This window comes from Panthera tigris, chromosome A2 (genome assembly GCF_018350195.1).
Source record: "Panthera tigris isolate Pti1 chromosome A2, P.tigris_Pti1_mat1.1, whole genome shotgun sequence".
Taxonomy (NCBI): Eukaryota; Metazoa; Chordata; class Mammalia; order Carnivora; family Felidae; genus Panthera; species Panthera tigris.
In genome coordinates, this window is record NC_056661.1 from 109,511,311 (window position 1) to 109,530,517 (window position 19,207).

The 19,207-nt window shown below is 33.5% G+C and overlaps 1 protein-coding gene across 13 annotated transcripts in view; it reads right to left on the minus strand.

The window, feature by feature from the left end:
- The window catches only part of SNX13 (sorting nexin 13), a 134,671-nt gene that overhangs the window by 41,631 nt on the left and 73,833 nt on the right, over positions 1–19,207 (minus strand). For all 13 annotated transcript variants that reach the window (XR_006211493.1, XM_042967838.1, XM_042967778.1 and 10 more), the window contains 6 exons: positions 16,503–16,641; positions 16,047–16,135; positions 11,406–11,505; positions 9,426–9,619; positions 1,906–2,010; positions 1,167–1,299 (listed from right to left, as the gene is read on the minus strand). Coding sequence is in view for 12 of the 13 variants with exons in the window: in XM_042967838.1 (XP_042823772.1) it covers positions 1,167–1,299; positions 1,906–2,010; positions 9,426–9,619; positions 11,406–11,505; positions 16,047–16,135; positions 16,503–16,641 (760 nt within the window). In the remaining variant the exon portion in view is untranslated. The remainder of the gene's footprint in view (positions 1–1,166; positions 1,300–1,905; positions 2,011–9,425; positions 9,620–11,405; positions 11,506–16,046; positions 16,136–16,502; positions 16,642–19,207) is intronic.

The window sequence follows — 19,207 nt, forward strand, 5'->3', positions numbered from 1 at the left end:
GGGAGTGGGGAAGGGGAGACAGAGGAGAAGGAAGGCTAAGAACCTTTTATAATGGAGATACTTTTTAAAGCAGTGCTTACTACCTAAGAGATCTATTGTATGTCCAACCCGTGGTCCAGCCCTTAAAACCTATTCATAAGTAAATGATTAAAATTAAAGCATTCTCTTAAAATAATTACTTTGTCAAATCTTTCCCATTTACTTTTTATTTTCATTGCTTATATAGACAAATTTCAAACCTTATTGAAATAAATCAAATCTTATATACTTAATAAGTTTAATAAGTACTAATGAATTGGATCACAAGTAAAATGGCCACTGGGCCTCACAATATGGAGACTTGTGCTCTAAAGGCTGCCTCTCCCACTATTTTTAAATAACAGCTTATATACTACTGATAAAAACTGGTATTTGTGTTTTAGTCTATAAATCATTCTCATATACATAATTTCCCTTAAATCCGACAAATGATATCATAATAACTCTGAAAATATGGCAAAAATTTTATCCTAGATTTACAACTAAGAAAAATGAGGCTTAAAGAAATTAAGTATTTGGCCCACATCACAGAGGTACTAAGTTGCAGAACAGGAGTAAAATCTAAATATTCTGATTCTCAAAATCTGCTTTCCTCATTATGCCACAGCGGTAACAGCCTCATCTGAAAAAATTCAATGTTGAAACAAATGACTTTTGTAGCTTCTTCCAGCTTATACTGTGCAGGGTATAATTAAAGGGAAAAAAACTGTTTTTTTAAAACAGTGCTCTTTGGATTATGGTACACTCTCAGGATCACTACTTGTTATCTCATTTAATCCTCTCAATAATCCTGTTAATCATGAATACTATTAGTTATTAGCAAAAGGGAAACTATCATAAAAAATATTTGGGTGATACAATTCAAGAAAACATTTTTTAAGACTCCAAGGCTTTTGTAGCTATGTTCTAATCTGTTATTAAATTTTCAACATTTTGATTTAGTGAGGTAACTAAACTTTGTCATTCATTTATAGAATTTTAAATATAATTTATAATTGGGCTTCAAGGTATTTTCTATCTTGTTTTAAAGATCATGTTTTGGCAACAGAATATATGTAGGAATACGTTATGTGTACACACACACACACACACAAACACACACACATGTGCAATGTGTGTCACCTTACCTCCATCACCATCATCTGATCCTCTGAAACTAGGATCTTTTAACATATCCAGCTCGGCTAACATGCGCACATAAAGTGCATTCTGTCTGAAGGAAGGATAAAATCTTTCATCTCGTAGCATCAATTCATAAACCTTATTGAAATAAATTAAGATATTCCACCATTAATACAGATAATATACTAATTTTCACTAATAAGATTTCACCAAAAGCTAGACAGAGGTCTTGCTATAAAGAATCACAGATTCCGTATTTATAAGATATCAACAATAAGCCTCTATCACAAATAATGATTTCTCAACTAATTTCACAACTAAGGGACCCTCCAATACCTAAACTGCATTGAAAATGGTCCTACAGCAACACAAGTCACATGACAGGTTATATATAGTGTTCTAGGAAGTACTATATTCTAAGAAACAAGCCCACATAAAGGCTCCAGGATCACAGTAAAATAAATTACGTCAGGTTACTGACATATCATCAACTCATGAAAGTCTAAGACTATGTATCTGGCCCTTTAGATTTAAATACCAACCCAACATAAGGATTTTCCTCACTTGTCAATTAAATGAACAAACAAACTGGCCTATCCTTTTTGTAACTGAGAAATCTGAGTTCCATTACTCACCTTTTTAGTTATTTATACTTTTATGTTTCAATAACCTTTGAAAAACTGAATTACATGTACAAAGAAATACATATTTTTTATAAGAAAGAATGATAAACTCAACATATACCTTCCTTTGAATGTCATCAAAGATTTCAGGGGTTGGATCTTCATGATTCAAAGTATCTGCTAATTTTGCTACCAAATAATCATCAACAGTAACTCTTGGAGATGCCTAACAAACAGAGAAAAATAACAGTAGTAATGGCATTTTGCGTTTCTAAATACAAGTTTATTCTTTATAGAAGAATTACATAGTGGAATCATATTATTGAAAGTAACTGGCAAAAAATCCTTGCTTTGTAAACAACACTGTGATGTTTAATAAGGCTGAAATAAGAACCAAACCTTCTTGTCATAATGTAATACAGAATGGGAGACAAACATGGATTTAAATCCTGGCATTTGCTGAATAAGTTCCCTCTCAATAGGCTTAATTTCCACAATATGCAAAATGGATATAATACCACCTACGATTATTATGTAACCATGAGAGATTTATCTAAGGCATACAATCCCAGTGTCTAGCACATAAGAAACACTGTCATTAGGAATTAGTGTTTAACATCCAGTAGCCCTGGATGTCTATTTAATGACTGTCAAAACAATAAGCCATTTTTTACTTATCATTTAACACTAGAAATAGTCCTTTTAAGTTGCCTTTAAAAGAGACTATCCTTTTCCTAAATTTGGCTCTATATCGCTGTAGCAAAATCCCAGTGTGATATGGGAGGGCAAAAATATGAAAAGTTAATTTCTTCCAACGACTTTCATTTTAAAGTGCATAATATGACAGATACACCACAGAAATATAAAATCTGATGTTCAATGTGAAAAATTTCTTTATTGAAAGAAAAAAATGCTGAAAAACTAGAAATATGGTCTTCTTTGGCATGTCAACTTGAATTTTTAGTTCTGAAGCCTCTGGAGAATAAATGAGTGATAAGGATGTTAACTTTTAAAAAACTAGAACAAGAATGCATTGTTTAAATAATTTCTTTATGCTATCCAATAGAATTATCTAAAGAAAAGAATGGATAAATACAGAAAAAGAGAAAGGTTTACAAATAAGTAAACAACAGAGTATAAATGTATAGGAAAAGGACTATACAACTTCTAATGTTCCCTTGTTAATTCAACATTATAATTAGTAAACCCAAGTAGGTGGTGCAGGGTGGTTGGAGCTTTTTGGAGGAGGAAGGGGAGGGTGCTTATTTGTTGACTGTGTATGAGAGGATGTGGTGTGGTGGTGTGTGTATGTTTTCCCCTGAAACAACAAAAAAACTAAACAACTTCAAGTCTGTAAAAAAATATTAGAGAGGAACTGATGTTAGCTAGTTTTGTCCTTTCATTTGCCCTCTAAGATGACTAAACTCAGTTTCTAGGAAATAAGAAGATGCAAATTTGAAAATTACAACATTTCACATTTAGTTTACTTTTTCCTATAATCTCAAATATACAGAACTGAATTAAGCCTCATCTTTGGTATAGGGTGACCAACGTTTTTAAAGAGTTATCACAGGACACAACTAACCAGATCTCAAAGAATCAATATAGAAAAAAATATTTATATACATTTTTTACTATTTAACATAAAAATACAAAAATGTGTTTTTTCAGAATTATCTATTAATGTGTGTTCTGCACTTTTCCACTACACAAATGTGATTATTTAAACAAGAGGACTACTTAATAGTGGCAATTAGTAATTAATAGGACTAATTCAACAAATAATGTTTGAGAAAAACCTAACTATTTAGGTTCTGTTTTCTGATACACAATTTAACTTTTTAAGCTCTTCATTATATAATAAATATTGCAGGCTTTATTATTGTGTATTATTAAAGTGCATAAATAGAAGACTTTTAAAAAGATTATAAATATAATAAGACTAAACAGGTATTATCTATATTTAACTTAAAAAATTACTTTCCTTTTTATTCCACGATCTGATGAAGATATTTTTAGTTTTTATGTTTCCTTTTTTAACAATACTTCTCTAATCTGCCTGCAGACTTTAGGACTTTTTTTTTTTTTTTTTCTTAAACCAGAGGGTATAACTGAATACAACCAAATACAAAATTCACCTTGACTTTTACCTCTATTCTTAAGCCTACATCACACTTATTTCCCTTATCAGTCCAATGTGATGACATCAGGTTAAATAAATACCCTTTCGGGGTGCGTGGGTGGCTCAGGTCATGATCTCGTGTTCCGTGAGTTCGAGCCCCGCGTCGGGCTCTGTGCTGACAGCTCAGAGCCTGGAGCCTGTTTCAGATTCTGTGTCTCCCTCTCTCTGACCCTCCCCCATTCATGCTCTGTCTCTCTCTGTCTCAAAAATAAACGTTAAAAAAATTTTTTTTTAAATATATAAATAAAATAAATAAATAAATATCCTTTCAATAAAACCATTTTGGCATAGAATACTAAGACTTTCCTTACTAAAAGCAGCAGCAGGTTTTTAGACCTATAGGCCCAGTGTATCTAAGAATTTACCATATAGACTTTATGTCTAAAATGCCCATTTTAAACACTTCAAAGCATAATGCATGTCATTAAAAGTTAAACTTCTCTTCCTCAAGAAAAATGGTTTTAAAACACACAGATCATTTAAACTTGTGAGAGTGAAGGTGAATTCCAAACAAATTATAGTTTTAGTAAAGAAACAGAAAATCCTATTAAAGCTGGCGGTCCCTTTCTGGTGATATTTTTTGAGTCCTCAATAGTCTCATCTCAAACAAACAAACAAAAACATTAGCCATTTTGTTCACTGAGTTTTTCTATAACCCACACAAAAACAACTTAGGTCAAACCATCCTTCTCAAGGTTCCTCTTAGCCTCTTCAAAGATCATTCAACAGTTCTGGAGAAAAAGGCATATAAATTTCTGTTTACCAAAAAAATAAATAAATAAAAATAAAAATATTGGTTTACCATAATTCTTTCCACCATATTTATTTTTTATGTATTTTCAAATTAGAAGACATTATTCTTCTCCCATTCTTTGAAAACATGATTTTACTGCTATCAATATTTTAGCATTTTTTCTATGGCTGGCAACGATAGCCATAGCCATGTTGAAGCAAATGTCTAAAATGCCTATTTTCTGACACTTTTATAATGTCAAGAATCTCATTAAGTGTTTATGAATGTTTTGAAGAAACCAAAAATTGACCAAAAAACTTTTATGAAAGCCTTGGTATCACAGGTAAGCAAATGGTACCCCATTTTAGCAGTATTGTATAGAAGGAATACATTATTTAGCAGGTAAGATCTTTTCATTTTCTTCGGTAAGAAGTTTATAGACTGAAAGAAATTTGTCAAAATTTACATTTGCACTGTCTGATAAATATGTATTTATATAAAAGCAAAGTTTCTTTTATGTTTTCTGCAATTTATTAAAATGTTAAACATCAAGATTATCTAAAACTCCCCATTTCTTCACATCGAAGAACCTAGTAGCTATGGGAAACATACCCTTCTTGCCACAATGTGATGTAACACAATACACTACCAAAAGCATGACTGCTGGTTAAGAACTGCCAGAATAAGTTCTAAACCTGAAAGGGCCAGAACACGTTATCAAAACTTTCTCTCTTGTTTACCCACAGGATATTTCAGCTGAAACTTCTGAATCATGAAATGTAACACTATTCAGTTTAAAAGTAACTCTACTTTTACAAAGCAAGCAAGGGACAGATAGGCTAATGTGTGTTCATTTGTACACTGTGCCCAAGCTAATTCACTTAATCCTCACTAGTTTTAACTGATCACTGGGGTCTTTTGGGGAGATGGAAAAAAACAAAAAACAAAAGCAAAAACTTTTTATTAATTTAAAATTATTTGCAATATTCAGTTTCAATATTTGCTTTTATATCCCCTTCTCCACCAAGACCAATCTCAAAACATTTTTTATACATCATGTAGTATGCTTTATTTTGGTTACTCTCCCTAATCCAGGTATAAGGCTCCTTCTCTTTGTCATTAAAACGACATAGGCATTTAGACTTCTTTTCTGGCACTGTCTGGGTCATGCTGATGTTGGTACTGTAATTATCCTCATTTTCATGTCTCAACTTTTAGAAAACATGGTTTTAATATTCATAATGTTAAAAATTAAAAAGTCCTGGGACACCTGGGTGGCTCAGTTGGTTAAGCATCCAACTTCGGCTCAAGTCATGATTTCGCGGTTTGTGAGTTCAAGCACCACGTCGGGCTCTGTGCTGACAGCTCAGAGCCTAGAGCCTGCTTCGGATTCTGTGTCTCCCTCTCTCTCTGCCCCTCCCCTGCTCATGCTCTGTCTATCTCTGTCTCTCAATAATAAATAAACATTCAAGAAATTTAAAAATTAAAAAGTCCTATCACAATACAAAACACATGACAGGAAAAGTAAAAGACAGACTGTGAATATCCAGGATAACAAATCACTTAAATTGTAGATGCAGTATAGACAATAGAGTCCATTACTGTTAAGAGCAAATAATGGCTGCCAATATTATAAGCTAAGGAAAAAAGACAATGATGACTGTGAAAAATCCACACCATAGTCATTTGACACTAACATGTTGCCTTCAGCCCTGAATTTCTGGCATCACATTGAGGTTTTGAATTTTTGTCAATCTTCTCCATCCAATGCTAAAATGTGGGACTTGCTGTGTCCTGGGGAAAGGTTTCCCAAGACTCAGGAGGTCTTTCAATGCTTTAAAAAGAGATGACCTTCAAAAGAGTAACAATTAAACCCATAGTTGACTTCTCAGTAGAAACATAAAAGCCAGAAAACAATGAAATGCTATCTTTAAAATGCTGAAAGAAATTAGCTTAAATAATTATTAATTTTTTATTTATCCAGTATTAACTATAATCCCCACACTGGATTACATAAAAAAGAAATGACCACAACCTACTTTAAAAACTAACATAGAAAGACTTTGATATATACCTTAAAGCTGTGTTTTTAAATAGAAACTCTTGAATGTGTGCAATAAGAAAACATGAACAGCAATATTCAGAACAAAAGTATGAGAGAAAAGAAATGGAAAACAAACCAAATTGCTCATAAATATTGCTGAAGGTAAATAAAGTCTTGTATATGTGTATGATAAAATACTTCAGTGAAAATGAACTATACTTGCATGAATCAAAATGTATAAATATCAATATAATAATGAGAATAAAACAATGCATATAGTATCAGACCATTTATATAAAGGCTAAAAACAAAGCTAAGGGGGCACCTGGGTGGCTTAGTCGGTTAAATGTCCGACTCTGACTCCTCTTGATTTCAGCTCAGGCCATGATCTCGTGGTTTGTCCATTGAGCTCTGCATTGGGTTCTGAGCTGACAGCAGGGAGTCTCTCTCCCCCTTTCTCTCCTCACCCCTCCCCTGCTCACGCTTTCTCTCTCTCTCTCTCTCTCTCTCAAAATAAATAAATAAATAAATAAATAAATAAATAAATAAATAAATAAAGCGGTGTACAAGCAATGTGTGCTTTAGAACACACATGTATATTAAAATGGTAGGGAAAAGCAAGTGAATAATTACAAGAAACTGATTTCATCAGGAATTAAAGAAACCGGTAAACATCATAGGTGAACACAGGTGAAGAATATATTAGGGATCTTCAAAAGCATAGTAAATGTTTTATTTCTTCAGCTAAATGGGGTGTATAAAGGTGTCTGTTATAGTATTATTCTTTAAAATGTGCACTCTGTTACGTATGATATATTTCATAAGGCAAAAACATAAGCAAATGGACGAATGAGCAGGTTTCAAACAAAATTCACACTTAAATTCAAATTCAACTTTTGTGCTAGTTAAGTATAAATTAAAAGGTATTATAGCATAGCCATTACAAGTACTGGAGTGTGAGAAATCTCAAGGATTGCTGTGTCCATATTAATGAGGGATATTGGTCGATAGTCTCCTGAGTGAGGTCTTTGTCTGGCTTTGTTATCAGAATGACAGTTTGGCAATCTGTGTCTTTGAAAGCATTTGCCCATGTCACCTAAGGTGTCTAGTTTGTTGTGATAAAGTTGTTTATAATATTTGCTTATGGTCTTTTTGATTTCTATATGGTTGGTAATGATGCCTCATGATTTTGGTATCTGTGACTTTCTTTCTTGGCCAATCCTGCTAAAGTTTTTCAATTTTATTTCTCTTTCAAAGAAACACCTCTTGGTTTTATTGTTTTCATTACTGTTTTTCTGTTTTTCATTTCACTCATGTCTATTCTGATCTCTACTGCTTCCTTCCTTCAGTTTACCTTGAATTTATTTTGCTTTTCTTCTTCCAGTTTAAGATGAAAATATAAATTGTCATTTTGAGATCTTTCTTCTTTCTAACTAGGCATTTAAAGCTACAAATTTCCCTCTAAGCACTGCTGTAATTGCATGCCATAAATTGTGATACATTGTGTTCTCATTTTCATTCATTTCAAAATACCTTCTAATTTCCTTCTGATTTCCTTATGACCTAGAGACTACTTAGAAATGTGTTAATTTTTAAATATTTATAATTTCTCAAAATTCCTTTGTTAATTTCTAATTAATTGTACTACGATAGACATTCTTTCTATGGTTTCAATACATTTTTTAATGTTTCTTTACTTATTTTTGAGAGAGAGAGAGAGAGAGAGCACACAAGCAGGGAAGGGGCAGGGAAGGGGAGGGAAGAAGAGAACCCAAGCAGGCTCTGCGCTGTCACTACAGAGGCTGACATGGGGCTCAATTCCCTGAACAGTGAGTCATTACCTGAGTCAAAATCAAGAGCCAGGCACTCAATCAAGTGAGCTTCCCAGGTGCCCCTAATTTCAATCCTTTTAAATTCAGAGTTGTTTTATGGCCTAGTAAAAAGTCTGTCTACCCTAGACAATGTTCCACAAGAGCTTGAAAATAGTGGGTATTCTGCTGTTGTTAGTGCAAGTATTCTACAGATGTATTAGATCTAATTGGTTTACAGTGTTCTTCGATTCTTGTATAATTTTGGCCATTTTTTTTCCCCCATTTGGTCATTTTCTTTCTAATCATTCTGTCAATTATCGAGTGGGTATTGAAGTCTTCAACTATTACTGTTAAATTGTCTATTTCTCCCTTCAATTCTATCAGGTTTTGTTCTATGTGTCTGTGTAGGTTTTGCTGTTGTGTTTATAATTATTTTATCAACTGACCCTTTTAGCATTATAAAATGTTCCTCTTTTCTCTAAAAACAAATTTTGTCTTAAAATCTATTGTCTAATATTAGTATAGCCGCTCCAGCTGTTTTGGTTACTGCTTGCATGGTTTATCTTTTTCCATTCTTTTACTTTCAATCTTTTGTGTCCTTGAATCTAGAGTGTGTGCCCTTGAATCTTGATTCTATCATTAGTATTTGCGTGACCTTGGCAAAGTTAATTCAATTTTCTAAACATGAGTTTCTTTACCTATAAAATGAAGATAATAATATACAATAAGACTGTTATCAGATTTAAATGAGACACTGTTTCCAAGCAGCAGTGCCTAGTTTAAGTAATGAATATTCATTTATATTACAAAAATTATTACTAAAGGTGCTACCAAAGAAGTTAAGAAAACAGTAACAAAAATATATCCCCACCTTTTCTGATAAATACTGTTCATATATTCCAACAGCAGCTGCTCTTAGAAGACCTTTGGTTTGGTTAGTTTGATGTTTTCCATCCTTCTGACGACTTAATAAAACTTCTAGTTGCTGTTGGGCTGTAACTCGGTATCCTTCCACTGTCATCCAGAAGAAGAGGTGTGCTTGACCTCCAGTTTGCTGCATGTAATCTAACAAACAAAATCCATAACAATGTAGTTATTCATGTCACATGTTTTTGGGTGCATGTAACCATATAACAAGTTAAGAAGGATTAAAGTTTCAAATACTTAAAACCCTATATTTTCAAACTGTTAGGCAAATGCTTGAGGTAAAGAATACTTACATCACAAATTGTTAAGCTAAAAAGACCACAGTTATGTAAAAAGCACAAACTGAAGCATATTTTTTTTAAAAAAATTTCATTTTTCATGGTAAAATTTCTAGGGGATATAATTGCACAGAAGGCTTCATCAGAAATAAATTATTTCAATATTCAGCTTCTGTTCTCAATAAAGATTATTAATTATAATATTAATATTTCCACAAATTTAAAAAATAAGGATTAGTATCTTCAACAAGCCATGTATTTATGCTTTTGGTCATGAAAATGAAGAATCAGGGAAGTTTAATAAAAATGTCCTCCAGATAAAAGCAATTTTGATGTATAGTTGACCCCTGAACAATGCAGAGGTTAGGGGCACTGACTCACCATGCAGTCAAAAATCCATGTGTAACTTTAGACTCCCCCCAAACCATAACTACTAGTAGTCCACTCTTGACTGGAAGCCTTACCATTAATATAAACAGTTAATTAACACATATAACATTTTGTATGTTAAATGTATCATATGCTGTATTCTTACTATAAAGTAAGCTAGAGAAGGAAATTATTACGAGTCATTAGAAAAACACATTTGTATTACTGTACTGTATTTATTGGATAAAATCCAAGTAAAGTGAATCTGCAGAGCTCAAATTTGTGTTGTTCAAGGATCAACTATATTATCAAAATTACTAAATATTTATATTTATTAAAATGATATAAAAAACCCCTTTCCCATTCATGCACTCAAAGATACAAATAACTTATAAGCACTGTGTACTGCTGATAAAGTACTCTTTCCCAAACAATTTAGAGGCACCTGGGTGGCTTAGTCAGCTAAGTGTCCAACACCTGATTTCGGGTCAGGTCATGATCTTAACAGTTCATGAGCTCGAGCCCCATGTCGGGCTCTGTGTTGACTGTGCAGAACTTGCTTGGGATTTTCTCTCTCCCTCTCCTGCTCACTCTCTTTCTTTCTCAAAATAAATTAATCAATTTAAATTCATAGTAGAATCTCCTAGAGTTTATTTTTAAACACCACTGAGTGTTTCTTTTAAGTAGGCTGCACACTCAGCATGGAGCCCATGTGAGACTTGAACTCATGACCCTGAGATCAAGACCTGAGCTGAGATCGAGAGTCGGATGCTTACCCAAATGAGCTACCCGGGCGCCCCTCCTAGGGTTTATTTTAAAAGCAATTTAACAAACACACATTTAAGTTATGCAAAGCATTTCGTTCCTTCAAAACAAAATAAATCTCCACCTCGATGATTGCCAAAGAAAAGGACTATTTCAGAAAATGAAGAGCAGAGGAAAGACATAACTGGCATGCTTAATTTCAGATATTTAAATTTTAGTAATCTTCACAATTATTAAAAATTTCAAGGGGTGGGGCACCCGGGTGGCTCAATCAGTAAAGTGTTTGACTCTTGATTTTAGCTCAGGTCATGATCTCACAGTTCGTGGGTTAGAGTCCCACACTGGGGTCCATGCTGACAGTGTGGAGCCTGCTTAGGATTCTCTCTCTCTTCCTCTCTCTCCCTGCCCCTCCCCCACTCATGCTCGCTCTCACTCTCTCTCTCAAAATAAAAAATAAACTTAACTAAAAATTTCAAGGGCTATTACTATTTTCGTAAGATGGATTTACCTACCCATAAAAAACTGTAGTGCAACATTGTCTACAAGAATGCTGTCCAAGGGGACTGTGCAAAGTTTCCCAAAGTTTGCTGCCAGTTTCACAGTATTTATTTCCTACAAATAAAAGTAAATATAGGTTAATATTTTATCTATTCACTCACTAGGTTAAAGATCATTACATAGATATAAAAACATTACACTAAAATGGAATAAAGTGTTTTTTCCTTCTCATTCATTTAGGTTCTCAAAACAGTATAAGCCTGGAGAATTTCCTAGTTATTTTAAGTTGTTTAGTGAATATGCATTAAAAGTATAATAAGCATCCATTTCTTTCAATACAAAATAATTCTAAATTATTGGAATTTCAAATATTCTCTATCTCTACACATATTTCAAATGAAAACAAATATTTTAGGGGCTAAAGGGATGTATGGAATACTCACGATGTGCAATAATAAATAAATACCAACATTCTCAAGTATAGATTGAGGTCTATCCAATGAGAAAACAGAAAATATTCAGAGTCATTTTGCTTCTCACAGAGCGAAAACTCTACAGTCGTTATATAAAATGTTCTTCTCACACTACCTAAATAGTAAATTATATTCATTTTTCAAAGTAACACAGTAAGATAACTACCTACACACAGAAAAAAATGAAAAATAAAAAAATAAAACAAACATAGGTTCAAAATTTAAAGAATCTATATGTCAAGCACAGTGCTAGGTACATTATACACATTACTTTATTATCCACAACAATCCTATTGGATAAATATTGCCAATCCTACTTACTGGAGAAGAAAGCTTAAGATCAGAAAGGCTGCCTATGATCACAGAGCTGGCAAGAAAGACTGTTTTCAAAGCCTGCAGCTTTTCCCATAAAACCCATGATGTTTCGGTAAAGTATCAGTTTGTCTGTATTCCTAAATCCATCCCTCATAACCATCTTTTTAAAAAAGAAAGACAGTGAGGTTTTTCTGAAAGTTAGGCTGCCTTAATTAGGTGTGGATACTAAATTAGACACAGGTAGTACATAAAGGAGAAAGAAGATAACTTGAAAAAAGGAGGGAAAATGTCCTCTGTATTTAGTATCTCCCTTCATATAAATAAACTCAAAATGGATGAAAGACCTAAATGTAAGATAGGAAGCCATCAAAATCCTCAAGGAGAAAGCAGGCAAAAACCTCTTTGATCTTGGCCGCAGCAACTTCTTAATCAACATGGCTCCAGAGGCAAGGGAAACAAAAGCAAAAATGAACTACTGGAACCTCATCAAAATAAAAAGCTTCTGCACAGCAAAGGAAACAATCAGCAACACTAAAAGGCAACCGACAGAATGGGAGAAGACATTTGCAAAAGACATATCAGATAAAGGGTTAGTATCCAAAATATATAAAGAACTTATCAAAACTCAACATGCAAAAAAAAAAAAAAAAAAAAAAGAATACACACACACACACACACACACACACACACACACACACACACACACACACAATGGAGTATTACTTGGCAATCAAAAAGAATGAAATCTTGCCATCTGCAACTATGTGGATGGAACTAGAGGGTATAATCCTAAGCGAAATTAGTCAGAGAAAGACAAATACATGACTTCACTCATATGAGGAGTTTAAGGCACAGAACAGATGAACACAAGGAAGGGAAGCAAAAATAATATAAAAATAGGGAGGGGACAAAACATAAGAGACTCTTCAATATGGAGAACAAAGAGAGGGTTACTGGGGGGTTGTGGGAGGGGGATGGGTTAAATGGATAAGGGGCATTAAGGAATCTATTCCTGAAATAACTGTTGCACTATATGCTAACTTGGAAGTAAATTAAAAAAATAATAAAATAAAATAAAATAAAATAAAATAAAATAAAATAAAATAAAATAAAATAAAATAAAATAAAATAAAAAATAAAATAAAATACGGAAAAAAATTTAATGCAAAAAAAAATTTCTTTAAATACTGTATAATAAACAGATAAGTGACTTAAAACGTTTGGCATAAAGTTACCCACTGCCAGCATATGATTTCTCCTATCTAAATCTTCTTTCTTCAAATTTATCCCTTTTTCTCCTTCCCAGAAGCAGCTCCACAGATAAGGGATGCAGAAGAGTATTCACTGCAACCTTATTAGTAATAAAAAAGATAAAGGGCCTTCTAAGACTTCAAGATGGGTAGTACGGTTAAAAAACTTCACCTCTGTGGGGATTCTGATTTTTCTTTCAAAGAAAAACTACTGTATGACCTGAACTACTAAAAAGGTGAAGCTTGATATTCAAAATAGAAGTGACGAGCTTCAAACAAGACATCTAAATTTTAAAAGGATTTGCTATCAAAAGGTGTCCCAACAAATGGACTTTAAATAATGATGATGAAGGATCACTAACTCTAAGGTCTAGATAAGGTAAACTAAGCATAAGTGAAATCATACCATTCTTCCATTCTGAATTTGCACGGGTATATAATTTTAAAATAACACTTAACTAGAACAGTCATACATACACATATACTCAGGTATACGACAAATGTGGCCTCAAGTAAGGTCAGTTATAATTAATCCAGCAAACTAAACCAAGATTTACAAAAATTAGTCTTCTGTTCCTTAATAAATTTAAATACACTCCAAAATTACAAGCCCAGAGAGTCACAATAAATTTCCAAAATAGAAAATCAGCCAAAAAAACCCTGACTACACTAAAAACTAAAAGTAGTAAAAACTGCTTTTTTTCTGTTTTAAAGCCCCATTTCTCTGCTTCTCTGCAGGGCAAAACTCCTCCAAACAGCTGCCTATAATCACTATTTCTAATTCATCTTTTCCCGTTTTCTCCTGGACTGGTTTCACTTAGGGTTTCTCTCCACTACTCCAAAATGCTATTATCAGATCACCAATATTCCCCTGGTGGCAAATCTAATGGCCAATTCTGAGTCTTCATCTTCCTCAACTTATTAGCAGCCTTTGAAATATGTGATCTCTCACTTCTTTAAAAACTTTCTATGCTTGGCTTCTGGAATATCACACTCCCAGGTTTTCCTTTAATTTCATCAGCAACTTAGCTGTTTCTTTAGCTAGATCTTCCACTTTGTCTTAAACTCTAGTAACTATAGTGCCACTGAACTAAGTCTTTGGTATCTTCTTACTCACCTTCACTCTTGTAAGAAACCTCATCCATCCAGTCTCAACTTTAAATAACTGTCTAATAATCCTGAGGATCCTCAAAGTTTAGGCCATCACTGACCGTTCCCTTGAACTACAAAGTTTACCAATTAGTGAGTTGACTTGACTGTTTAACAGGGATCTCAAACTAAAACATGAAAATTTAATTCTCTCTGCCAAAACTCCTCTTCCCTGTATTATCCATTTTATAAATGAAAATAGCAACATTTTTCATGCAGTTGCTCAGGCCAAAAATTCTAGGAATCCTCCTTTTTTTTCTCTCACTCGATATTTAATCTCTTAGTAAATCTGTCAGTACTATATCCAGTCTTCAATTACTTCTCACAACCTCTGTAGACATCTCTTACTTGACTAAAGCAGTAGTATCCTAATGATCTGTCAGTCTCCATTCTTATCCCCCGCAACTCCACCACAATCTAATCATCACCAAGAGTCAAAGTAGTCATTTTAAATTTTTTTTTTCAACGTTTTTTATTTATTTTTGGGACAGAGAGAGACAGAGCATGAACGGGGGAGGGGCAGAGAGAGAGGGAGACACAGAATCGGAAACAGGCTCCAGGCTCCGAGCCATCAGTCCAGAGCCTGACGCGGGGCTCGAACTCACGGACCGCGAGATCGTGACCTGGCTGAAGTCGGACGCTTAACCGACTGTACCACCCAGGCGCCCCCAAAGTAGTCATTTTAACTCGTAAGTCAGATCATGTCAGTCGCCAGAACAAATCTCCAATGGGTTCCCATCATAATTAAAATTTTGAAATAATTTTGCATGGCAGATAAAACTATATATGATCTAACCCCCAAGGTTCCTCTCCAGTTTCACTCCTAATATAATCCCTTCTCATTCATTCTATACCAGCCATACTGACCTGCTCTAACTCAGCACTTTCCTATCTCAGGACCTTTGTATATGCTTTTACCTTTGCCTGAAAGATCAATAAAAGACAAAAATTCTCAGGACTTTCTCATTAATTCTATCAGATTTCTCTATGCTCACATGTCACCAAATCAGTCAGCATCTATCTAAAACAGTCTTATACATTCTCTATCCCTCTAGTTTGCTTTACTTGTTATTTTTCATATTGTACATTTTTTAGCATTATATATTAATTTACTTAGTGGTTTATTTTTTGATTCTGCAACTAAAATGTTAAGTTCAATGAAGAGAGAGATTTTGTCTATTACATCCATCTAAAATGGTGCCCACTGTATAAATTTATGTAAAGGTTGAATTTTGAATAACGAATAGATGAATAAATAAAAAACCTTTAATTACTGTAGCATTATTCAGGAAGTTTTTAATCTCTTTAGCTTCGTTTAATAAATAGGATAATACAGTGTATCCAAAAAGTTTTCTGCAAGGCCTTTTGTGGAGGGCTACACTGGTTAATATCCCAATTCTTGTTATTTGCTAGATATTTAAATGAATTTAAGGTATTTGTAACTAAACATTAATTAGAAAGTACTTACTTTGCCTGACTGTAACCGCTGTATTCTTGAGTCACATACTTTTTTTACAAACAATAAGCTATTTATTTGATTTTTGATAGTGTTGATATCTAAAAGCAAACAAATTGATTGTGAGCTAGAAATCGGTAATGTTATTTATGAAATACTTTAAACATGCACTTACTTTAACATAATAACCAATGAACAGAGCAAACAATAAGAGAAATAATCTGAAATTTTATGGTGAAGTTATTTAATTAAAGTTAAACCATGCCAATTATTTTTAGAGACTTACAGTATTAATTGCTTCACATTCAGGAAATTATAATGCTTTTATTCTTAGCACATGTTAACATAATAAAGATTTAGATGCAGTTAAGGTAAAAAATAGCATAAAATGACACTTAGGCAAATTAAAGTTTTATTTAGAGATATAGTAATGATTAAAGAAGACATTTTCATACTTAAATGACTTACCATCACCAACCGTATCTAGAGATCGAAGATACTGTAATTCTTCTACTGCCTTATCTCTGACTGCTTCTAGCTCTCCAATATTGTCACTCAATTTAATAATGTTCATAAAGGCCTCATAGTTGCAATTAGAATCACGGATCTATAAAAAAAGTTCAAACAATATGTGCGAGGGGGACTTATTAAGGAAAAAAGGAATCTTCAGTGCCTACCATGTGCTAGGCAGAACCTTACAGCAAGTGTTTATTCCAGTGCGTATAAGAAAACAAAATGAAAACCTCTGTACTCATGGTCCCGGGAAGAGGCAGAGGAGTAGAAGACGAGATTAGTGGCAATGGAAGGCACATCGGGCAGCGTACAATATGTGTTGTGGCTTTTACTCTGAGCGGAATGAAAAGTTACTGCAGGGTTTTAAAGAGAAAAGTAACATTCTCTGACCTAAATTGCACAGAATCAATGTGATGACATAAATAACTCTGTCATTTTGTCTTTTTCTCGAGCCACGTGCTATTTAAGAACAGGAATGGGGTGGAGAGTAGAGCTGAATTTAACCAGAGTGTGGTTGCACCAAGCAAATAACAAAGATAGAGGGAGAAAAAGTAGTCAAGGATATTATGAAGTAACTAACCACTGTGACTGCCAATAAAATTTAAGTAAAGCAATAAGGGGATCTATGAAAAGGTAGCAGACTTGAGATATTATCCATTCTCCAAAGAGGTCAAAAAACTAGTGATTGTTTAAGTTCAGAACTAAGGAAAAACTGGCCAGTAAGTGTATGAAAAGATGCTCAAATATCATTTAGATATGCAAGTTAACCACAACAAAACGACAATGCCAAATGTTGACCAGAAAGTGGAGACACAAAAACTCTCAAATGGTACTACCAAAGTGCAAAATTAGAACACAACTTCGGAAGACCACTTGGCAATTTCTTTTACTTCATGTAAATTTTACTTGAGTGATTAAAAAAAAGGTAGGTTATTAAAGTCTTGATTTTTCTAAGAATACATTAAGAAACAAATTAACAGCTGTCCATTCATCTGCTCTAGAGATAACAATATGAGCCAATTAAGTAATCTATTCCACAGTAAAAGATAAGACTTATCCTTAGTTTGTATTAAAAAAAATACATACTCAGAGATGAATAATGCAAATTCACCCATACTATTTTTAGAAATGACTTAAAACTGTGGGGTGGGGTGCCTGGGTGGTTCAGTGGGTTAAGCTTCCAGTTAAGCTTCAGACTCTTGATTTCTGCCCAGGTCATGATCTCAAGGTTGTGAGCTCCAGCCCTGAGTAGGGTTTTGTGCTCACAGCAGGGAGCCTGCTTAGGATTCTCACTCTCCCTCTCTGCCTCTCTCAAAATAAATTTTAAAAAACTTAAAAAAAAAAAATACTGTTGGGTAACACTAACAGTTTATACAGAGAGAAAATATGTTACTACTAAACTGCTTACTGTTGGGGGTGCCTGGGTGGCTCACGTGGTTAGGCACTGGACTTTGGCTCAGGTCATGATCTCATGGTTTTTGAATTCGAGATCCCCCATCAGGTGAGCTTGAGCCCTGCTTCCGGTGAGCCCCACTTCTCTCCCTCTCTCTCTTTCTCTCTGCCTCATAGAGTTTTCTCTCTCCCTGTCTCTCTCTCTCTCTCTCTCTGGCCCTCACTCACTTGTGCCCTCTCTCTCAAAAATAAATAAATAATAAACTGCTCTAAACTTTTCCTTTCAAATAGAAATGAACTGTACACTAAGTTCATAGAAATGAACTGAACTAAGAACTGAGCTTATTTTAATGTTTATAATACCTATGCATACAAGGTTTTCCACACAAATAATGTCAAAAGACTGTAAACCAGACCACAAGTAGGCTAGAGATCCTTTATTGATAAACTCCTCTCTTTTAAATATATTTTCTGATATTGTGTTGCAAGTAAAATAGTGATCAATTCCTGTTCATTAAATAGCAAAAAGACACAAGCATCATACACAATAGTAGAAGCCCAAGTGTGGGAAGAACAAGTAAAAATTTGGTGTTTTGAATTCTTTTTAGACTATCTATATGTTAAATCTCCCCCCCAAAATGTTTTCACCATACAATTAATTATACAGTTAATACAAGGTCAGCAAAAGAAAAATTGAAAGCTAAAGAAAAATATAAATAGGAATAAAAATATTTCCTAATCCCATGAGTGAGAGATAACATTCTGGTGAACATGCACCCTTTTCTGTAACACAGGTAGGATTATACACCATAAAACATCCATTTTCTGGTGTTATAACAAAATGTTTTAATACCTTTTACCCTTATTTTATTAGTTAAATGTTTTTAAATTTTACCTGTATTTTCCTATTTCTTAAAACATTACTTTTTTGTTATATACCCAATATTCCATATAAAATGAAATATATAAACAAAAGAGAAAAATTAAAACTACCATAATCCTACCTTTCTATTAACATTTCAATCAGTATATACACTATCAGAATTATACAGTCATTAATAAATATTTACATATTTGTTTTTAAAAAGCATTATCTACAAACACACATCACTTTTAGTTATCCTTTTCAACTTAAAAATATAAACATGTTTTCATATTCAAGATACACTACCATCATCATTCTTTTTAATGGCTGCAAAATATTCTACTGTGTCAATATGCCATAATTACACAATCCTCTATGTAGAACACTTAAAAAGCTTTCAAGT